Consider the following 24,524-nt stretch of genomic DNA (forward strand, 5'->3'; position numbering starts at 1 on the left):
AATATTTTATATTTGTATGTAATAGTAATAAGCGTAAACATAATTACTCCTGAAACTGCTTTGGTATGTCTTCAGACCCTTGAGCAGAGGCTCTAAGTGTGATATATATATACATACATATATAAAATGTACTAGGTGAGTTGTTTATAATTCTCTTTTAAGGAATTTTAACTTTTGTATCATTGAGGCTACTATAAATCATGTATCTGTTTGTTGTTAAATAGGTATTTGATGCAGTTAATCCAACATACTCTAACTTCAAGAGCAACTTTGCGAAGAGGCTATCGGCTGAAGTTCCTGTTGCCAGTAGCCCAATTACCACAAGATGGCGGCAAAGCCAAACCAGGGATGTGGCAGCCCATTCCTTTGGGGGAGAGCATTCAACAGCTGACCTCCCAGAAACTGTGCTGAAGATAACTCCTGAGAAAGAGACCTTGATTCCAGGTGAGGTAATAAAAATGCCACAGGCCAGTTTTGAAATCTTAAAAAAAAGATGTATTCCTGAGAGAATCTTTGTCTTACAGAAATATCTGATGTCACATTTAGTCAACTGCTTTTCTCTTTTTCTCCCTTTGAATAAGAAATTTCCAGGGGCAGGGGGAAGGGGAGGCCTGAAACAAAACCAGAAGAAAGTATGTTGTATTTTAAGTGTGTCTCTGAGATTTGCATTGGTAGATTATTGCTTTTGTAAAGACTTTAAGTATGTATAAATATGTGTATACATACATATGTATACACACAAATATGTTTCTCTTATGTTTTGTGAAGTATAGAGTTTTTGATGACTCTGGTAAGATTCCTTGTCTACAACAGTCAGGAAAAAGATGTATTAGTAATGAAATAATTAGGTATGAAATAGGAGAAGAAAAAGATGAAAACAGGAGAGGATGAGTGGAAGAGAAAGAAAAGGAAGGAAGAGGAGAGACATGGAGAGTACAGAGGAGACAGAGAGAGAGAGAGGAGGAATAAGAAGAAGAAAGAAGAGAAGAGATGAAGGGAGTAGAGGGAAACAAGAAGAGAGGGAAAGAGGGAAGAGGGAAGCAAAGAGAAGGAAAGATGAGAGTGGGACAGTCTAATGCCTGTCTGGGACAGAGATGGGGAATGGGCAGCAAAGCTATGATCTGGTGGGCAGGGATCCAGGATTAACCTGTCAAAGCTTTGAAACACAAGCTCTCCTTCTAAAATATGTCTCATTAGCACAACTTTAAAAAAATTTTCCCAGCTTTATTGAGATTTATTTATTTTGGCTGTGCTGGGTCTTTGTTGTGGCATGGGTTGTGGCATGTGGACTCTTAGTTGTGGCATGCATGCAGGATCTAGTTCCCGGACCAGGGATCAAACCCGAGACCCTGCATTGGGAGTGCTGAGTCTCACCCACTGGACCACCAGGGAAGTCCCAGTTGAGAAATAATTGACATATAATACTGTGTGGGTTTAAGGTGTATGACATGATGACACAATGCACTTATGTATTGCAAAATGATTACCACAATAGAGTTAGTTAACATTGCCATCACGTCACATAATTACCATTTTTTTGTGGTGAGAACATTTAAGATCTATTCTCTTAACAGTTTTCAAGTGTATAATACAGTATTGTTAACAATAATCATCATGTTATACATTAGATCCCCAGAGTTTATTCATTTTCTAATGGGAAATTTGTGCCCTTTGACTGATACCTCCCCATTTTCCCCACCCGCTAGCCCCTGGCAACCACCATTCTACTCTCTCTTTCTCTGAGTACGGCATTTTTAGACTCCAGGTATAAGTGATATCATACAGTATTTGTCTTTCTCTGCCTGACTATTTCACTTAGCATAATGCCTTCAGGGTCTATCCATGTTGTTGAAAATGGCAGGATTTCCTTCTTTCTCTTGGCTGAATAATATTTCACTGTATGTTTATGTATTCCATTTTCTTTGTCCATCCGTTGATGAACACTTAGGTTGTTTCCATATCTTGGCTACTGTGGATATCTCTTCAAGATGCTATTTTCATTTCCTGTGGATAAATACCCAGAAGTGGAATTGCTGGATCATTGCTGGTAGTTCTATTTTTACGTTTCTGAGGAACCTCCATACTGTTTTCCATAGTGACTGCATGAGTTTACATTCCCACCAATAGGAGCACAACCTTTTTTATTCCCATCCTTCAGAAGCAAAACTTGACACTTAGTGATTTAATTTCTGTTCTTCCTTTTTAAAATCCTAGGCAATGTAATTCATTGTCTTATCAGCATGTTTAAGACAAATGGTAACTTACTGCCACTCTTTTCTCAATGACATTAGACACAGTGAGGCACCATAGTCCTGCAGATGGAAAGGGAGCTCAAATCTTTTTTTTTTTTGATAGGTAAGAAGTGGATTTATTTAGAGAGAAACACACTCCACAGACAGAGTGTGGGCCATCTCAGAGGTGAGAAAGGCCTCAAATCATTTTTAAACCAATGAAATTTTCCTGTAATAGTAAGTATCAACACAGAAAATTGCTGATTGAAACAGTAGGAGATAAAGGGTTGTAAGAAAGGTCATTCTTATGGCTATCTTCTGAAAGATGTTTTAATTGAGGGGTGATTTTAATGCTAATTGTATCAGAGGAATTTCTGGCTAAATTTAAGGGCTCCCTTTTCCTTCACAGTTCCTTAATTAATTAATTATTTTCAAATAAAGCATTGCATGAGAAATTCAGAATTATAAGAGAGATTATCAGCCAAAATAATTTTACAAGAAAGTATATTTCATTTTCTATTAAGTTAATACTGCATATTAATCAGAAACATTGGTTTCTCAGTGTTTTGCTGGTGGGGTTTCTTTCTTTTTGTTCCAGAATGGTGAACACTGAAGACCCTCCCATCCTAAAAGGGATGTTTGCAGAGAGGTTCATTTGCAGTCATGCTCTGTGAACAAAACCTGAGAGGTCCTGGATTCCTTAGGCTGGTGGACCTAACCTCTTTGTTGATAACTGGGGTGATTGTCAGTACTAGCATCCAACTGTAACGTTTTATTTCTCATTTGAGGTTCAGAGAGACGGCTTCTTCTCCTCTTTACTTGTCTACAAATAGGACCAAACAAGGATGCATAATTTTGCAAGACAAAGAGTAAGATCTAAAACGTTGCAGAAGGGGCTTCCCTGGTGGCACAGTGGTTGAGAATCCGCCTGCCAATGCAGGGGACACGGGTTCAATCCCTGGTCCAGGAAGATCCCACATGCCGTGGGGCAACTAAGCCTGTGCTCCACAACTACTGAGCCCGCAAGCCACAAGTACTGAGCCTGTGTGCTGCAACTACTGAAGCCCACGCGCCTAGAGCCCGTGCTCCACAGCAAGGGAAGCCACTGCAATGAGAAGTCCGTGCACCGCAATGAAGAGTAACCCCCCCCTTGCCACAACTAGAGAAAGCCCGCGTGCAGCAACGAAGACCCAGCACAGCCAAAAATAAATAAATAAATAAAATACATTAAAATAAAAAAGCCTTTAAAAAAAATAAAACTTTGCAGAACATTTCATGTTTTCATCCCTCTTTCCTCCTTGAAATTAGATTTTGGATTCCTCTTTCCTCTTAGACTTTGGATAGCCCAGAAATTGAGGTGTTGGGCTCTAGGAACATTAGTGACAGTTTATCTAGCACACATTTGTCCAAATGAAGAAGGGATTGTCATATCGCAAAAGGCCAAGTTACTTAATCTAGTGGTCCCTTGGTTCCGCTGACGAACAAGTGATATAGCAGATATTTAGCTTTAGAAGATGACTTGTCAAAGTTTTCAGTGCAGTTAAGCATGGTAAAGGGCTTTCTCAGTTGTGAGAAGAGAATATAAATGGACAATAACAATGCAAATAACATTGACTTTTCCATGACTGTAACTTAGGAAGTATTTTACTAAGGTCATCTCAAACTAGCTTTACATCTTTGTGCAGTAGGAAGAGGGAGAGGCAAAGTGATTTGCTTATGATCATGTAGTGAACATCAATGATTGGAAGGCAAGCATCCCATAGTGATTTCCTGGCAGGATGATCACAGCCTGGGCAAACCAGGTACGCTTCGCTCCATCATTTTAAACTATTGAACTGTTTGTATCCATTCTTCAAATCTGCAAATGTGTACTTTCCAGGCAGACATAAAGCATTTCTGCTGCTGCTGCTGTTGGGGTCAGGTCTTTAATCTTAGCATTTCCTCCTGGTTTTGGAAGCCATTGAGGCACTTTCTTACCCAGCATTCACTTATGAACCCAGTGCTCTGCATAGGCCCTGTGCCGCCCTCTCCACCCCACCCCACCCAGGATTTTGCAGAGACCAGGGCCTGTATCTTCACATTCTGTTCTATGGTACATGCCAAGGGCTGACCTCCAACCAAAGGTTTAAAAGATTATATTGTTTTAAAAACCAAATTCAAAGCTAAATGTTTTTCTGGCAGGATCCTACAAAGAGCCACTGAAGACCCCCAACAAAGGAAGTTTTGAAACAAATAGCTCTGCTCTCCATTTTTACAAGGCACCTCATGCACTGGATGGAGGCAAGAGGAAAACTGTTGCCTCAAAAGGCCAGGTAGGTAAAGAGGGAAAACTGAAGATCTCACATCTTGAGAAGCTCAGACAACTGAGTCCCAAATGTGAGGTAAGAGCTGGCTTAGCTGCTATGACAAATCAATAAGAAAATGATGGGTTCCTAATAGAAAATTGAGTCTGTGAAGGACATGAAAAGAGGCATTTCCAAAGAGAAATAGAATGCCTGGCAAATACACAAAAAAGTGTTTAATTAGCATCAGTCAAAAAAGTGAAAATGAGACTAACCATCAACAAGGTAAAGACTAAAAATAGAATAAAATTATACGTACTATGGTATGTTTCCTCTCAGCCCAAAGGTCTCTTGTACGATCATTTCCCAACTATTTGGGAAGTATGTGGTGACTTGGTCTGCCCTTTGGGGTGTCTCAGGATCAGTTTGACTCTTCGTCTATAAGATGGTCTTTTAAATATTTCCCTTATGTCTTTGTTGTTTTTTAGTTTCTCTAAGTTAATTTAATTCCTTTAAGTATCTTATTTATTATGGTTTTAAGATCATAGGAGTCTGCCCTAAATCCTTTGTGCACATTAAACATCAGTAGCATGTTTTTAGGTTTATCAAATCGCATGAAGAAGCTCTGAAGAAATCAATGTTTCATTTAGAAAACTTTGAACTAGGAATGTCATAAATTCTCAATTTAGGCAAAGCTACTCATTGAGTGTGTGCTTCCTGTGTTTGGCATATACATCTTGCTGGAGGAACAATAAAATATTGTGAATGCAAATTTTAATTATTTGAACTCATATGCAGTTGGAAACAAATGTTATTAGAGCAGGTCTTTTGCTGGGTGCTTATTGTTGGGTAAGGGTTTGGGGTGGGTGGATGGCCAAGGGGTTCTATTGAGGTAACTATGGGCGCTGTTGAGCTCATGCCCAGGCCCGGCTATTAACACACCTGTCCTTTCCACCCTCTAGTGCTGTTTGGAGTTTTTACTGCCCTGGCCATCACGACTTCCCTTTTCCTTCCCCTTGTGCTGTCTGGTAACTCGTGGCAGCAAAGTTGGTGGCTCTGTCTGTGGGGTCACAATGGTGTTGGCAAGTTACTCTTGTTATAGCAATTGTTATCCAGGCAGAACATCATCCCAGCATCACTGAAGAACCTGGGCAGGGAATAATGGAAGCCTTTTTACTACTTTATGTAGAGCATTTGTTGTCACGACTAATTGGAAGTCAAGCATCAGCAAGAACGGTGCAGATATAAAGTGAGGTCTTTTACCTCGACAGTAAACGTGTGTCTTCATGTAGTCCTTAGAGATCACCTGGGGGGTGTTTCCGCAATGAGACCTGCCTAACTCTAGAGATTTCAGAATTCTCATATCCAATCGGCTCTATGCCAAGTTGCTCATTAAAGTATTGGGTTAGCCCAAAAGTTCGTTTGGGTTTTTCCATAAGATCTTACAGGAAAACCCGAATGAACTTCTTGGCCAACACAATAATAAGTGGCTCTCACCTAGGGAAGAGTATCCCCGGGTATACTGAGCAGAAGCACACTGTCTGGGCAATGCCTTGGTCAGCTTTGAGGTAACTATGGGATTCTGAAGAAGTGAATCTGTGAAGAGTTACATTGAGCTATTGACCAGCAGGTCATTGTAGGAATGTTATTTTATACCACTGCTTCTCAAACGGGGGCTACTTTGCTCCCCAGGGGACATTTGACAAAGTCTGAAAACATCTTTTTTTTTTTGTGGTACGTGGGCCTCTCACTGTTGTGGCCTCTCCCGTTGCGGAGCACAGGCTCCGGACGTGCAGGCTCAGCGGCCATGGCTCACGGGCCCAGCCGCTCCACGGCACGTGGGATCTTCCCGGACCGGGGCACGAACCCGTGTCCCCTGCATCAGCAGGCGGACTCTTAACCACTGCGCCACCAGGGAAGCCCTGAAGACATTTTTGATTATCACAACCAGGGATAGATATCTAGTAGACCACAATAATGCATTACCTGCCAATAGTTCTGAAGTTGTGAAGCCCTGCTTTATAATTAATTGTTTTACTTTGAATACCTAAAAATCCATGATTCATTGACTGGCAATGCCTATTATGTGATACAATATCTGGGAAGAAACCCAAAATATCAAAATTATGCTCAGCAGAGAGACTTCTGTCTGAATTATGGTGATCCAGTGATTAAATGTATTGTTGTGAAAGAGATAAAAGAGAATCTTCTCTGTTTTAACTATTATCTATTGTATTTCTAGAATAAGTACTTTTCTTTCCCTTTTTACTAATTTGCCCATCTGTTTTTGATTGGAGTTGGAAGTAAGAACATCAGGAGTGCTCTTTATATACTGGCCCAGAGAGATAGCAATCAGAGTTTTGTGCTCATGGAAATTTAGGCAATTTACTTAAGCTGTCTCTGACTTGATATTCCCAGTTCTCATGGGTAAAGGTGTTAGTGGAAAGGGACCTTTAAGATAAGAAGTTTAATTCTAACATATTACAGATGAGGAAAATTGAGGTCCGGAGAAAATCTCAGTAACAGACTGAGAGACCATCTCTGGGTTGAATGCTGAGAGGCACCCCTTGAAATAAATCTTTCTTAGGGAAAGCATTCTTACTAATACTCAACTTTATTGTTTATTTTTATTTATTTATTTTTTTTCGGTACGCGGGCCTCTCACTGTTGTGGTCTCTCCCGTTGTGGAGCACAGGCTCCGGACGCACAGGCTCAGCGGCCATGGCTAACGGGCCCAGCTGCTCCGCGGCACGTGGGATCTTCCCGGACCGGGGCACGAACCCGTGTCCCCTGCATCAGCGGGCAGACTCTCAACCACTGCACCATCAGGGAAGCCCTCAACTTTATTGTTTTGAGGAGGTCTTTTAATTTCAGAGAGTACTAGAAATACGACATTTCAGTTCTTGCAGGCTTTGATGATGTCACTGGCATATGGTTGGTTTGTGGGCTAAAAGGACTTTTAGGCCCGAAGAATAAAAGAGGATTTTATTGTAGCTGAGTGATACCCTCCCTCTGGAGTTGTTGGGGAGATAAGAAATAATATAGCAGTAAAACGTTCAGCACTGTGTTTATTACACAGTGGTTAGCTAATAAATAATGGCAATTATTCTAGTTTTGGTTTCAGTAATGTGTAGCCTTTGAATTTTGTAGTGAATTAGCAGCTTTAATTCTATACCATGCAACACATCTGATATGTACACATATGTTTCTGAATAAGTAATCTCTTTGTGTCTGTTTTCAGAAATGCTTAAACCAGCTATTATCGACCCAGAAAGTGGCTCAGCAGGTTAATGGGAAAATGCAGCTCTGCGAGCAATCCCAATGCATTTGGAAAGGTAGGGGCCAAAGATTTTCTGTTTGTCCTTCTTTCCTACCCTCCTCTCTCCCTGCCTCCTTCATTTCTTCTTTATCTTAAAATATTTTATTTTTATATTTGTTAGAACAAACTCAACATAATTGTAAAATGTAGATAATTCTTGTGATCCTCTGTCTTAACCATCCCTACCAACACTTCCTATTTCCCAGAGGCAACCACCCTTAGCTCTTCCAGCTATACCCCCTGCTATTTACATCTATGTTCTAAATAATGTTTGTAAACTGCTTTTTTTTTTTTTACAATTTTAGACTTTATCACATCTTTCTAGCATAGTAAGAACTTAGCTCTCCTCCTGTTTCATTCATCTCCCTCAGTCTATTTATATTACACTTTTAAAGAGTAAAATTAGTATTTAACGTTTACATCATATTACTATAAAACTATTATTTCCTGTCAAGCCAAATAGTGTACTATAACTATGCCTCTTTTCTAGTATAACCTTTTTTTTCTAGACTTAAAAAGTTGCTTTATATTTTCATTTATTAGATACCTGTGAAATTATGACTGTTTTCCCTAAATGCTCCCATGTTTTGTTCCACAGCCATCAATAATATTTTCCACGTACCCACCCACATCAGTTCTTGTTTTCCTTGGTGGCCTCCTACCCAGAGCCTGCTGAACACGCTGCTGTCTTGGCCAGTCCCACAGCTGTGATTCTGGGACTTCTCTTCTCTGATGTTAGATCCTCTATTTCCGGGCAGCCACGTTGTGCTCCTTCTGGGTTTGCTGGTCTGAAAGTGTGCTTACCCTACTTTTACACTTGATTCATAGTTTGGCTGGCTACAGATTACAGTTTCGCTCAGAATTTTGTGAAAAAAGATATTGCTTTATTGTTTTCTGGCATTCACTGTTGCTGCTGAGAAGTTATATGATGTTGTGACTTCCTGTCCTTTGTATGCCACCTGCTTTTTCTCTCTGAATGCACACAGAAAAATCTCTTATCATTAGTGTTTTAAAATTTCATGATGATAAAGCTTCGTGCAGAATAAAAAAAAAAAAAACCTCATTATAACTGACAAGCCCACTGGTAGATCTTTTCAGTCTTGGAGACCTGTGTCTTTTAATTCTTGGAAAGTTTCTTGAAATATTCTTTAGTAATTTCTTCACCTTTGTTTCTTTTTTCTTTTTTTTTTTTTTTTTTTTATGCGTTACGCGGGCCTCTCACTGTTGTGGCCTCTCCCGTTGCGGAGGACAGGCTCCGGACGCGCAGGCTCAGCGGCCATGGCTCACGGGCCCAGCCGCTCCGCGGCATGTGGGATCCTCCCAGACCGGGGCACGAACCCGTGTCCCCTGCATCGGCAGGCGGACTCTCAACCACTGCGCCACCAGGGAAGCCCTCTTTTTTCTTTCTTTCTGAAATGTTGACCATAATTGTTGGTCCTTCTGGATTAGTTCTCTTATTTTTTTTTTTCTATTCTATTTTTCATCTCACTTTTTCTTCTACTTTGTAGGTGGTTACCTCATTCTGTCCACTAGCCTTGAGATTAAAGTTTTTATTTTGGCTATCCTAGTTTTAATTTTAAAGTTTCTTAGACACTGTCAGGCCTCTCTTTCTCTCTCTCTCCCCTATACTCCTTCCTCCCTCCCTCCCTCCCTCCCTCCCTCCCTCCCTCCCTTCCTCCCTCCCTCCTTCCCTTCCTCCCTTCCTCCCTTCCTCCCTTCCTCCCTTCCTTCCTTCCTTCCTTCCTTCCTCTCTCCTTCCCTCCCTTCCTCCCTCCCTTCCTTCCTCCCTGCCTCCCTCCCTCCCTCCCTTCCTTCCTCCCTTCCTTCTCTCTTTCTCTCTTTCCAGCATCCTGTTCATGCTTCATGTATACACTATTTTCTCTTATTTCTCTGAAAAAATTTCACATACAGTTTTGGAAGGATTGCTCTTCTTCCTGAATTATCTTTCTTTGCTTAGCTCCTCCCACAGTAGTTTTGGTTTCCCTCTTTCAGAGTGAAGAAAGCTTCAGTGAAGCTTCCTGAAATGTGTGGTGTTCTAGAAATAGCACTAAGGTAAAGACCTGTGACCTGCCAAATTCACTATGACAATTTTCACTCTGTTTTTGCTGGTGCTCTTGAGTTAAGAGGCTGTCATGTTTTTAGTTTATTCAGGGAGTAAACATCTGGTTTCTTTTGACATGTGCACGTGTGTGTATGTACAGGGTGTTTGTGTGTGTGTGAACTTGACAGTCTTATAACCAAACTCATCTCATTCTAAACCTTCCCTGTGCCTCTGAGCCCTGACCCCTTGTGGGGTTTCTGCAAGACAAATCAGCTTGCTTCTCTTCACCATGGCCCCTCTATAGGCACTTGAGGGTCATTTCTTATGTTCCTCCTGGTCAGCTATCAAACCTTTATCAATTTTGCAGAAAATTACTGTAATGTCTTCTTACTGCTATTTCACTCCCATACTCTTTGTTCTTATATCTTCACACACCTTAAAAAAGTCATTTGCTGTCACTCTAGTGAGGTCGAAAATAGGAGGCAGAGGAAATACACTTATGTGGCCATTCTTCTGACTTGACTTGCAAGTCTGTTTCTCTGCTAAAGCAGAGATGACTTTGGTGGCAGCACTGAGGAAGATTTGAAGGGGTGGGCTGTTGGAAGCAGAGTCTAATTGAAAGGAATGTTCTATGAAGGGCTCTGTTCTTAATTCTTTTAAGGGGATTTAAAGTGTGAAACAGATTCCACATAAGCCAGGTAATTACTCTTAGGCAAGTGGATCACTGGGACAAATTTTATCCAGGTGCTGTGCATATAAAGTATTTCTTCATGCCTCACCCATATTTGCTAAGACTCTGAAACCTCACAGTAGGCACCTCCTGTGACTTGTAAGTATACCTATCGGGGCCAAAGCTGGTAGAAATCTTTGGGTGGTAATGTCATGTGTGCATCAGGGCGACTCTGCAGCCATGCAGTGGGGAGATATTGCTACTGTGACAGTTTCTAGAAGGTCCTCCTTCCATGCTGCATTCAGTGCTCCCAAAGTCAAATTTACCCTGCCACCCATGTGTTCTCCTTCCTACTTCCCCTTTCCATCTTGGAAGTCTTTGTGTCATTCATGAGATTGTTATCATGGTTGGAAAATAATTGATTAGGAGCCTAGCTCTGTGAGAGAAACTTAAGAGAACTAGTGGTTCAACTCATAAATGCCAAGGAAACTTGCCTGTTAAATTTCCTTCTGGGAGAAGATAACTTTGTGCATGTGTATTTTTCATGCCTGTTTCCCAGCCGTATAAAAGGGACAAAAACAGAGTTAGATGCATAAAAATAGGCGCAAAAAGTTTAAGGCCTGGTGAATATTCTTTTGGGAGATTTGGGAATGTACAGTTGGATGAATGAGTGAAACTTATCCTTTACTTCTTTATTCTTAGAGTTATAATTTCTTAAAAGCAAAATAAAATATCTGGGGGACACGTCTTACCTTAGCTCTCCCATTTCTTCTGATCTGATCAGCAACAAGTTTGTGTTTCTGTAACATGCTGAAGATTTGATGTAGAATGGAAATCGTATATTCTATAAAGGCAGAAAGAATGTACCTGTATTATTTTGTTATCATAGGAGATCTATCTATCTCTATGTATCTATGTATTTATCTATCTGTCTACAATCTATCCATCCATCCATCCTATTTTTTAGAGAATTTTTGAGTTCACAGCAAAATTGAACAGAAAATACAGAGAGTGCTCCTATAACCCTGCCCCAACACATGCACAACTTCCCCCACTACCAACATCCCACACTAGAATAGTACATTTGTTATCATCAATGAACGTACATTGACACACTGTTATCGCCCAAAGTCTATAGTTTACATTAGGGTTCACTCTTGGTGTTGTGTATTCTATGGATTTTGACAATGTGTAATGACACGTAGCCACCGTTATAACAGCACGTAGAGTAGTTTCACTGTTCTAAAAATCCTTTGTACTTCACGTATTCATCTCTCCCTCCTCCTCTAACCCTGTATCCATAGTTTTGCCTTTCCTAGAATGTCATTTAGTTGGAATCATACAGTGTAGCCTTTTCAGATTGGCTTCTTTCATTTAGTAATATGCGTTTAAGTGTCCTCCATGTCTTCTCATGGCTTCATATCTCATTTCTTTTTAGCGCTAAATGATATTCTATTGTCTGGATGTACCACAGTTTATTTATCCATTCACCTATTCAAAGACATCTTGGTTGCTTCCAAGTTTTGGCAATTACGAATAAAGCTGCTATAAACATCTGTGTGAAGGTTTCTCTGTGGACATAAGCTTTCTACTCACTTGGGTAAATACCAAGGAGTGCGTTTTCTGGATTGTATGATAAGAGCATATTTAGTTTCATATGAAACCTCCAAACTGTCTTCCAAAGTGGCTGTACCATTTTGCATTCCCACCAGCAATGAATGAAAGCTCCTGTTGCTCCACATCCTTGCCAGAATTTGGTGTTTGTCAGTGTTTTGGATTTTGGCCATTCTAACAGATGTACAGTGGTGTCTCATTATTGTTTTAACTTGCAATTTTCTAATGAAATATGATGTTGAACACATTTTCTTATGCTTATTTGCCATCTTCTTTGGTGAGGTGTCCAGATCTTTTGCCCATTTTTAAATTGAGTTTTTTGTTTTCTTATTGTTGAGGTTTAAGTGTTTCTTTGTATGTTTTGGATAACAGTCCTTTATCACATATGTCTTTTGCAAATATTTTTTCTCAGTCTGTGGTTTATCTTCTCATTCTTTAGATACGTCTTTTGCAGAGCAGAAGTTTCTAATTTTAATGAAGTCCAGCATATCAGTGATTTCTTTCATGGATCATGCTTTTGGTGTTGTATTTAAAAAGTCACTGCCAGGGAATTCCCTGGCGGTCCAGTGAATTAGGACTCGGTGCTTTCACTGCCATGGGCCCGGGTTCAATCCCTGGTTGGGGAACTAAGATCCTGTAAGCTGTGTGGTGTGGCCAAAAAAAAAAAAAAAAAAAGTCACTGCCAAAACCAAGGACATCTAGATTTTCTCCTGTGTTATTTTCTAGGAGTTTTATAGCTTTGTGTTTTACTTTTAGGTCTACAATCCATTGTGAGTTAATTTTTGAGAAGGGTATAAGGTCTGTGTTTAGATGCATTTTTTAAAATTGAAGTATAGTTGATTTACAACATTGTGTTAGTTTCAGGTGTACAGCAAAGTGATTTGATTATTTTTTTTTCCCAGATTGCGTGTGGATGTCCAGTTGTTTCAACATAATTTGTTGAAAAAACTAACTTTTCTCCATTGTATTGCCTTTGCTCCTTTGTCAAAGATCTGTTGACTGTATTTGTGGGGCTCTATTTCTGGATCTCTATTCTGTTGATCTATTTGTCTGTTCTTTTGCCAGTACTACACTGTCTTGATTACTGTAGCTTTTTAGTGAGTCTTTTTTTTTTTTTTTTTTTTGCGGTACACGGGCCTCTCACTGCTGCGGCCTCTCCTGCTGCGGAGCACAGGCTCTGCAGCCTCCACGGCATGTGGGATCCTCCCGGACCAGGGCACGAACCCGTGTCCCCCACATCAGCAGGCAGACTCTCAACCACTGCGCCACCAGAGAAGCCCTTTAGTGAGTCTTAAAGTCAGATAGTGTAGGTCCTTCAACTTGGTTCTTCTCCTTCAATATTGTGTTGACTTTTCTCCATATACGCTTTAAAATCAGCTTGTCAGTGTCCACAAAATACCTTGTTGGGATTTTAACTTGTATAGCACTGAATCTATAAATCAAGGTGGAAAGAGCTAACATGTTAATAATACTGAGTCTTTTTATCCATGTACCTGGAATATGTCTTCATTTATTTAGCTTTTCTTTGATTAGAGTTTTGTAGTTTTCCTCGTATAGATCTTGTACATATTTTGTTAGATTTATACCTAAGTTTTTCATTTTTGAGGTACTTATATAAATGGTATTGTGCTTTTAATTTTAAATTCCAGTTGCTTATTGCTGGTATATAAGAAAGCAGTTGACTTTTGTATATTAATCTTATATCTTTCTATAATCACTCATTAGTTCCAGGAGTTTTTTGTTGATTCTTTGGGTATTGCTTTTTTTTTTTTTTAATATAGAACATTATGTTAGCTTCAGGTGTGCAATGTAATGATATATTTGTATATATTGCAAAATGATCACCACAATAAGTCTACTTTACAACTGTCATCAGATAGAGTTACAGAATTTTTTTCTTGTGTTGAGAACTTTTAAGATCTACTTTTTAAGCAACTTTCAAAGATGCTGTACATGCTGTACGTTAAATTCTCATGACATTTATTTTGTAACTGGAAGTTTGTACTTGATTTTTTTTTGAACCTTTATCAGCAGTGCTTGAGTATGTATTTCTAGTACCTTGTAGTTCTGCCCACAACTGCAGGTTTTCATAGCTAACGTTGCAACTATGAGTAACAATCTGGCTTCTTGGTATAGCATTGTGAAGCTCTCATTCTTTTGTTAGAAACCACGTGGTCATAGCACCACAAGTTACCTGGGTGGGGCTCATTTCCTGTTGATCATGTCATTCTCAGTTTGATTACAAGCCAAGTGGTTGGAAAGATGAAAAGACAGTGGCTTGTGGTTTAGGCTTAGTGGGGTCATTTGTTGAGAAGTAAAACTGAGCACAGGATAGAACCTTGAATTCAGATAGTCATGGGTAACACTAGCCAAAAGTAACTCTGTGTGCTCTGGTACAGAAACAGTGAGAGAAAGAGCCAAAATCAATGACTCAACAATCTTATTGACAAAGACTCAGAGTAGGGCTTAGGTCTATTAGATAATTGTTGATGTTATAGATGCATGGATATGTGAACATTACTTTGGTTTTAAAATCTCAAGTGACAGAATAAATATTCAAAGCATGATGTAGTGTCTCTGTGTGCTCCCCACAAAATCTGTCATTACATTTAGGCCTGGTATTCATGTGCTTTTTATTAGAAAATGTCATTGAATATTTTTAAAAAAATTGTTTAAATTAATACTGAAGTCTTTTTCTTCCTTTCCTCCCCCCGCAACTTATAATTCAATTTTATCATGATGACCACTTTATCACCCACTTATCTCTTAATACCTGCAAAGATAAAGATTTTGTTTTCAGGATTATAGTGTAGAACTGTTCATTTCTTGTAGGCTGCAGTGATGGAGTCAGAGATGAATACTTCCACATTCAAAGGTTCAGTGATATAAACTATTCCATACTCCAACCAGAGGTGAAGATTCATCTTACCGCTCTTCGAAATGACTATTGTAAGTTATTGCTTAGATCATGAATTGAAAAGTTGAAATGAAAAAATGTATTCTGTGCTCTGGCATGAACTTGAAATTTTATTCTGGAAGAACCAGATGGCCTTGTGCCTCATGCTTAAATGGTGTACCATCCAAATATGGTTAATATAGTGGTTTTTTCATTGTGGAATTTTCATGTTCAGGAATGGGTATTGTTGGTCTTGGTGAGGCATAAGAACTACACATTATGTTTTACTGTATTAGAATGAAGTGTATACTACCAAACATAAAATAGATAGCTAGTGGGAAGTAGCCGCATAGCACAGGGAGATCAGCTAGGTGGTTTGTGACCACCTAGAGGGGTGGGATAGGGAGGGTGGGAGGGAGGGAGACGCAAGAGGGAAGAGATATGGGAATATATGTATATGTATAACTGATTCACTTTGTTATAAAGCAGAAACTAACAAGCCATTGTAAAGCAACTATACTCCAATAAAGATGTTAAAAAAAAAGAATGAAGTGTATAAATGGTGGCCTGTTCTTATTCTTATATATTATTTATTTATCTACACTCACAACTTCTATTTTTTATTAAAATTTTTTTTTATTGGAATATAGTTGATTTACAGTGTTGTGTTAGTTTCAGGTGTAGAGCAAAGTGAATCTGTTATACATATACATATATCCATTCTTTTTGCTTATATTTTAAACATGGAAAATCTTGTCAAATAACTACATTGGCTCTTTGTCTCTAGCTTCTTCTTATGTCACTAGCTTGTGATCTAGTTGGGAAGATGGGACTAACCCACATTGACCTGCTACCAACATGCCAATGTAGAGTATAAATAATAAATTGTGGGGTTTAAGGAGTTATAAGGACTATAAGTAGTTTGCTGATCTTTGGATTTGTTCAGAAAGGTTTTGTGGAGACATTCAGACTTGAGATGGATCTTAAAAGATGAGTAGGACTTGGAGGAGTGGAAGAGAGAAGATAGAGCATCTTCAGTGGTGTTAGCAGCATGAACAAAGGCAGGATGTTGGTAATTCATGGTAATTAATGGCAATGAAGAGGATACACTGGGGACTAGTGAATAGGAGGTGGTTGCAGATTATGGATATATTTCAAATCCTGATGTAGATTTTTAGATTTGTTGTGGGAATTCTCAACTAGGAGAAATATCAAAGGAAAACTCATGGCAGAGTATGCAGAATGCAATTAGCAGGAGAGCTACCAAAAAGTAAGGGACTGTTTTCTTTCCATGAGGAAAACTATATGGGAAGAGGGACAAGTTTAAGATTATTCCACGTTTTGAAGCAGGGGAAGGATGGTGTCACTGAGAAGACAAGTTAGCAGGAGAAGTCATGTGAGGAGGGAAGATTATTCTTGCAATATTACACTTGAGGAGACAGTGAGATATACAAGAGTTTCTGGCAGTTTATTAGAAATGAGGTTTGTAGTTGAAAGAGGGGAAAGGCTAGAGTGTAGGTCAGATGAGTATGATTGAAGTTGAGAGCCCTGGTGAGCTCTCCTGGTGAGGGAGAAAGGAGCAGAGGGAAGAGGTCTGCTTCTCAGGAGCATTCACAGAGAGGAATGAGCGGGAAAAAGCAAAATCATTAAAGGGAGCAGTTCTCTTACCACTCTCCTCCTATACCTCTAAGAGAATTTATTGCCATGACTAATAAAAATTGAAGAATTCATTTCAAGAGATGTTTAAAAAGCACAACACTCATGTTAAAAAAAAGCAAACAAAAACCTTTTGTGCCTACTTCCCCTTCAGGCCATAACCCCTTTTGTCTCCTCCCTTTGACAGCAAAACTTATCAAAACATGTCTATATTCACAATTTCTTATTTCTCTCCCCATTGCCTTTGAATCCACTTTAGTCAGCTCTTAAATCTCACCATTCCATTGAAACTGCCCTTCCAAACATCACCCAAAACTCTTCATTTCTAAATCCAGCAGTCACTTCTTGGAGCTCATTTACTTAACTCTATCAGCCACATTGGAGACAGTTGGTCATTTCCTCCTGCTTGATATCGCACTGTCTTGGTTTGCCTCCTAACTTTCTGTTCACTCTTTCTTAGTGTTTTTTTGCTGGTTTCTCTTCCTCTTCTATCTCTCTGCCTCCTAAATTTTGGAATGCACCAAGTCTCATTCCTTGGACATCTTTTCTTTTTGACTTCTATTCTATTTTAGTTGATCTATTGGCTCTCTGGCTATATCTCCTTGTATTATGTTTTTAGTTGTAGCTCTAGGGATTGCAATGCAATCTAAACTTTCTCAGTCTACTTAGAATTACTGTTGCATATTTCACACAATATGTAAAAATCTTGCAGTCACATGTGTCTCCCCAGCCCCCAACTTTTTTGGGAGAGTTACTTTAGTTGTCTATGTTTTAAATCTACATGCATTGAAAACTCCACCATCGTTAAATTTTACTTTAAAGAGCCATACGCATTTGTGTTTTAAATATTTTAAGAGAGAAAAAATTGTCCTTTATATTTACCCAAATATTTACCAATTACAACATTCTCCTTCATTCCTGAAGATCCAAATTTCCCTCATATAATTTCCTTTCAGTCAAAAGCTTCTGTTAGTATTTCTTGCAGATCAGGTCTGTTGGTAAAGACTTCTCTTACCCTTATCATAATATTTTTGCTTGATGTAGAATTCCGGGTTGTCAGATATATTTTTTCAGCACTATAAAGATGTTCCACTGACTTCTGGCCTCTATGGTTTCTGGTGAGAACTCATTTGAAACCTTGCTCTCTTGCTTCCAAGACCTGACTCCAATTACACATATGCTAGATCTGTGGATATTATCCCACAAATCCCTGAGGTTCTGTCCATTTCTTTAACATTTTTTTCCCTCCATGTTCTTTATTTTTTATTTTATTTAATTAATTTATTTTTAAAATGTTTTTATTGGAGTATAACTGCTTTACAATGGTGTGTTAGTTTCTGCTTTATAACAAAGTGAATCAGTTATACATATACATATATCCCCATATCTCTTCCCTCTTGCATCTCCCTCCCTCCCACCCTCCCTATCCCACCCTTCTAGCTGGTCACAAAGCACCGAGCTGATCTCCCTGTGCTATGCGACTGCTTCCCACTAGCTATCTATTTTACATTTCCTCCATGTTCTTTAGATTGAATAATTTGAGTTTTCCCTGCACTTACACGATTTGGGGTTAGGCTGAGATGTGTGTGGGTTTATACACTCACAATTAGAGGATGCCTTTCTGTGGCTCCCCTCCCATCCCTCCCAGGCTTTCTCCTCACACTTTGGCCATTTCAGGCTCCTTTCTCTGGTTTCTTTGACTAGCGACATGGTGGGCTTTCTGTCAGAGTTTGAGCTGCTGGTGTTACTCCATGATTGGGGCCCACCCTCAGGGTAAAGCCGTGTGAAGAAAAAAATGGAAAACTCACCCCTGGGCAGGTTGCTTCTCCAAGTTTTCACTCCCTTACTTGGTTTACCTGCTTTTGCTGATTTTCCAGAGTTCTCAGGTATTTGTTTTTTGAATTTTGTTCAGAGTTTGTAGTTTGCATCAGTGGGAAGGATGAGTTATAGGGGATTAGACTGCTCTAGTGAAACTGGTTTGCTTCATAGTTTTGTACTGATATGTGTCAATCAGGATAGGAGTTTCTGTCTTATAAGAAATCAGATAGGGTACAGTTTAATATGTGGTCATACAAATATGGTTTCTCTGAGCAGTCATATGATTTTTATAGAGTAAGATAGAGAATACTACTAAGAACTTCTAGATATCATAAATAAGCCAGAGATCACCTCTTCTAGATATACTGTAATTGGGTTGCCTTTTGATTAGCAATGATGGTGTCATCTCCCATATGTATATTCTAGGTCTGAGGATGTCTCCATAAGAATTACATACTTTAAAATTTTAATGATCTGTTAGATGAAATCCATTTATATTTATAATGGTAGATGAAACTGCCAAGTTTTCTAAATGCCTCTAAATAAGTATATAAGAGCATAAATGGTAAGTGTTATTGCTTATTACACTGTGTATCTTGATACAAGATTCTATTCCAGCTTTCATTTTTGAACTTCTCATGGTCTGCTTGGATCCATGATTCTGTTTTCCAGCCGACCATAAGGAAGTTATCAATCTTTCTCCTCTACCTATAAATAAAGTTATTTGAAAATATTTTTATTTGGCTGTATAATCACCCTAATTTGAAATGCTTTTCTTATAGATCTGAATATCCTAGACTGGAATTTGCAAAATCTTGTTGCTATAGCCCTTGGATCTTCTGTATACATCTGGAATGGGGATAATCACAATAGGATTGAAAATATAGACTTAAGTGTCACTTGTAACTATATATCTTCTGTGTCCTGGACAAAAGAGGGAACCTGCCTGGCAGTTGGCACCAGCGAGGGAGAAGTGCAAGTACTGGTCAGCTTTTTGTTTCTCATAATGTGTTCTGTATAGTTGCCAGATAACTAAGATTGACTTTTAATAACAGCTTATTATAAAATAAAGAAACTATAGTAGATGTGGTACTTGAAGCTATGAGGAGTAAGAGGATATACCATTTTGGGTCTTTTCTGAATGGTGTTTAATGAGGATGTAGGGATACTCTGCTTAGTTTTCTCACACAAGCTTTCTTTCGGTCACATTTCCTTTTTTCGCCCCCGTTCTTTCTGTCGGACTAAAGTTGGACTTAGGAGATCCCCAGTTTTAGGACTTTGGAGAGAAGAAAACAACCTTCCAGTCTTCCTTTCTCACCTTAAGCCATGATCAGGAGTAGAGTTACTTAAAATGAGTGAATTTTTTTTCTAATAGGCTCTCTGAAATAGGAGCTTACCAAGTTTCCATCAATCTGTCTAATTTCTCATGTACCATTATTGTTATTGTTGTTTATTAGCAATAGTGTAAACAATATCGCTCAGGTGTTCAATGACTTTGGAGGGTCACAGATGGCTGTACTGTTTTCTCATCTCTGTAATGATACTGGATACTATGAGGGTTATGTCATGATTTCTTCTTATGCCAAAGTTCTCATTCCTAATATGGGCCAGAATATCATTGATAGCTGGCAGAAAAGGAGTCTCTTAGCAGTAAATAGAATTCCTGACTTTACAAAGTGTCTAGGCACTCAAATTTTATTTGTTGATAACTACAGGTGAATTTCCAGGTTTGGAATTCCCACAGTTTGAAGGAACTGGAAGTGTCATAGTGATTCTCAACCCTTTGCAGCCCATTGACTTCACCTGGAGAACTTTAAAATAAATGCCATATCCCCAGGCTCTTACTCCCACCATTAAATCAGAATGGCTAGCACGCATAGCCTGCTCCCTCAATGATCCTAATATGCAGACAGCATTGAAAACTGCTGACTAGGGTTAGAGGTGCCGAACTTTCACTTAGCATAAGGACTGGCTATATCAACACTAGTTGGCTATCAGGCCTTTGAGAAGACCGTGGGTTGTGAAAATGCTACATAACCGTGCTTGTTCATTTTTTTCAGTTATGGGATGTGGTCACTAAAAAGCGACAGAGAAATATGCTTGGTCATTTGTCAGTAGTTGGGGCTCTAAGCTGGAATAACTACATCCTTAGCAGGTGAGCAGTGTCTTACTGGAACCAATTATATTTGCATCACCAATTGACTATGGGTGCTGAGTGAACAGAACTACAATATTTAAAACCAAAACCAAAGTAAAACAAAGCAGACATGATTAGTAACAGTTATGATTCTACCTGTCAAGTATTCAGGCCTGGTGCTATAAGAGGTCCAGTGGCCACGTGTACCATGGTGGCTCTGTGCCTAAAGCATGTACTCATACTGAGATGTGACGTTCAGGATTCATTAGATTGTTCAGATAAAATGTAAAACTCTGTTTAAGCAAAAAGTTTCTCTGTACCAAGTAATACCTACTAGAGGGATATGTTTTTGAAATGGGTATTTATTGATATCAGTATCACTAATTTGGAATATGTTAAGCTTTCTGGGGGGCACATTTCCAATTCACAGACCCACAGAGGTTAGAGCTGGAAGGAACCTCATAGATTAACCAGTTCAGTGATTCTCAGACTTGAGAGTGTGTCAGAATCCCTGGAGGACTCCTCAAAACCCAGGTTGCTGCTCTCACTCTGGGAATTTCTGATTCAGTAGGTCTGAGGTGTGCTGATAATATGCATTTCTAATTTCCCAAGTGATGCTGACACTTTATCACTTTTGAGAACTACTGATTTAGTCATCTAACTGCTTCTTTTTGACCAGGAACGTTAAGTGACTTGTCCCTGTGAGCCTACATAATTGGTCTAAATACGTATTTAATAACAGTCATTCATCTTCATACTGTATTTCTTAAAGTAGATTTAAATTTAAATAAAATTTGAAGCCTTTTACAATTTCTTTAAGTAGCACAGATGTAAATTTGATATTTTAATACCTTGTGATTATAGGCCAGACTTAAAACTACTTAAGCAAATTGCTCTTATATAAACCTAAATATTTACCCTGTGAAGTTGTTGTACTCTGGTCAATTCTATACTCGAGTTCCTTTTACAATCTATTTACATTGCTTAAGTTTAGTTTCATTATCCGTGAGGAACATGAACAAACACTTTCTTACAATCATAGCAGCTAACATTTTAGAATACTCTGTGCCAGGCAATGCACTAACTCTTTAGGTGTGTAATCACGTTTTAATCCCTGCAATGACATTATAAAGTGGTTTATATCCCCCCACCCTCTTTTTCTGAGGAGTAAACTGAGACACCAGCCTGAGGTCACATGGTTAACGTAAGGGGAAGAGTCAGGCTTCGAACCAGGTGGTCTGGCCACAGAGTCCATACTGTTCATCAAAATGCTATCTGGGCTGTGCCTAAGTAGTTTTTAAAAATCTGATACTGCACTTTGAGAAACTTCAGAAATAATTGTGGGCAGTTATTTACTTTCTCCTTGGAGAAAACTAGTCCAGTAAGAGTTCATTATCTTTGTGAGACAGGACCCTTATCATCATTTGGATCCAAATCACTGAGAGTGGAGACATTATCCAGTGATTTTGAATCATATTGCAGTTTGCTGTGACATTCAGATAGTTTTATGTTCTTTTTAGATATTAGTAGCATGAGCAAACTAATAGTAGATCTGTAGATTAATAGAAAAAGGAAATAATACATTTTTATGTCTAACACATATATCATACACATATGCCATTTCATTAAGATAATATGAAATATTCTGAATTCCAGAAAAGTAATATTTCCTGGGTTCAGTACATAAACTACTATCTGGGAAAATATGATAATCTTCTAAATTTATTTTTTCCATGCCTGCATTAAAGCCATTAAAGTTAAAGCCATTAACTTTAAAGCATCATATTAAAGCCATTAGAGTTATCTATCAAAATATATCTTTTAAATATCCAGTTTTGAAACTCTGCCAAGCAAATCTATTTCACTTGTGGGAAGAATCACCCAGGCAGAATACTCCATCCTTATTAACTCAAGAAATGTCTATGCTTTGAATCTGTCCTAAGGGGTCTTTCAGGAGTTTGAACAATACTTTCTTTCATGTTATGCTTATGCAGCATTAGGGCTCAAGTTTTCTGTCCTAAACCTGCCCCTTTACCTCTGAGCAGTGGGTCGAGACTGGGCCGTGTTTATCATCACGATGTTCGGGTAGCCCAGCACCATGTTGGAACTCTTCACCACAAGCAAGCTGTGTGTGCCCTGAAGTGGTCGCCGGGTGGCAGGCTGCTTTCCAGTGGCTGTAGTGACGGACTGCTGACTATATGGCCCCATGATCCAGGTGTGAATGCACAGGGTCACCCGCTAAACATCATACCCCAACCTACAGCAGTCAAGGTAATAAAAATCCAACAGTTTTGAAAGCTGTGCTTGCGCTGGAGGTTAGTTAAGCCTGGGGCATCTGGTGTAAAGTTAGTTAACATATAGTTTTGCTGAAGTGACAAGACAAAAGATCTGCAGAGAGCTGCTTCCTGGAAAGAGCTGCTTACATTCTTCGATGTCTTATCAGAAATACATTGAATTGAACTAAGAGTTTCTGGAGACCTGGGCAAGCCAAACCTTGTGGCAGCTACTACCTGGGGAATCATAAGAACAGTCACTAGTGTAAATACTTTCACACTCACCACCGACTAGCCAACTAGTATAGCAGGAGCAGCAGCAGACTCAGAGGTTGACGTCTGTGTGATTTCTTTCATGATGGAGATTCTAGTTTTGCCAAAACAGCTTGTTTATAGTAAAAGCTAACTGGAAGTAGGGTATTGAAGAAAATGATTGCTAATAAACATAAAGATACTCTCTAAAAAACATAAAAATATTCTATGATGAAACTGGGGTCCATGGGCTCAGGAGAATTTCTCAGCCTTTTCAAATTTTATGCAAAATTTTGTGTTTACTGAAATAGCCCTCTTATCCAGCCCAGTCAGGGGTGTAGCTGAAGGGTTATTTAAAAAAGACTACTAAGGTAGGTAACCATAAGATATGATACATATATATTGCAAATATTTTATTTCAACTGAAAATTAAATTGTACATTTATTCACAATACAAGGTCAAGGTCTTTACTTTGAAGGTAGGTTGACTGATTAGAGTTCTTCACTGTCTTTCTTATATGAACTACAACCATATTTCATTGTTTACATTTTCTATTTATGGTATTTATTCTGGTTATCTATTGTTATGTAACAAATTACCCTAAAACCTAGTGGCTTAACACAACGATTATTTTACTATCTCTTATGGTTTCTTGGGGTCAGACTTTGGGAAAGGCTCTTCTCAGCAGTTCTGGCTCAGGGTCTCTCATGGGATTGTAGTCAGACAGTGACTGAAGGTAAAAGTGCTGGGAGCTGGTGCAGCTGTTGGCTGGCTAGTCATCCTTCCCTCTTCATGTGGTCTCAGAGCTTCTCCACATTGGGTCACTTTGGGCTTCCTCACAACATGGCAGTCTTAAGAGAGTTGGACTTTGTGGCTCAGGGCAACAGGGCCAGTGCTTCAGAGAACAAGGTGAAAGCGGCATCACCTTTTATAACTAATTCCACAAGTCACGCAGTGACACTGTTGGTGCATTCTGTTGTTTGTAAGCCAGTCACAGCCCTCCCAGATTCAAAGGGAGGAGAATGAGATCCCACATATTGATGGAGGATGTTGGTAAAGGGTATGTGGGATGGGAGATTAATTTTTAACTCCAATTAAGCTTAAACTCAGGATGAGATTAATGTACTCATTTGATGCTGGTGTTATAAAAAGTTACAACTATTTGGAAACCTATATCAGCACTTCTGAAGCTTGGAATTTACCTAAAAAAATAATATATGAGAAACAAAAGACATGCCAGAATGTATTTATTATAGTATTCTTTTTAAATTTTATTTATTTTTTATACAGCAGTTTCTTATTAGTCATCAATTTTATACACATCAGTGTATACA

The 24,524-nt window shown here is 38.9% G+C and overlaps 1 protein-coding gene across 1 annotated transcript in view; it reads left to right on the top strand.

The window, feature by feature from the left end:
• The window catches only part of CDC20B (cell division cycle 20B), a 63,550-nt gene that overhangs the window by 25,170 nt on the left and 13,856 nt on the right, over nt 1-24,524 (top strand). The window contains exons 3-9 of the mRNA XM_032628788.1: nt 225-444; nt 4,413-4,543; nt 7,755-7,848; nt 14,990-15,106; nt 19,310-19,506; nt 20,588-20,682; nt 22,710-22,935. Of these exons, the coding sequence (XP_032484679.1) occupies nt 225-444; nt 4,413-4,543; nt 7,755-7,848; nt 14,990-15,106; nt 19,310-19,506; nt 20,588-20,682; nt 22,710-22,935 (1,080 nt within the window). The remainder of the gene's footprint in view (nt 1-224; nt 445-4,412; nt 4,544-7,754; nt 7,849-14,989; nt 15,107-19,309; nt 19,507-20,587; nt 20,683-22,709; nt 22,936-24,524) is intronic.

This window comes from Phocoena sinus, chromosome 3 (assembly GCF_008692025.1).
Source record: "Phocoena sinus isolate mPhoSin1 chromosome 3, mPhoSin1.pri, whole genome shotgun sequence".
Taxonomy (NCBI): Eukaryota; Metazoa; Chordata; class Mammalia; order Artiodactyla; family Phocoenidae; genus Phocoena; species Phocoena sinus.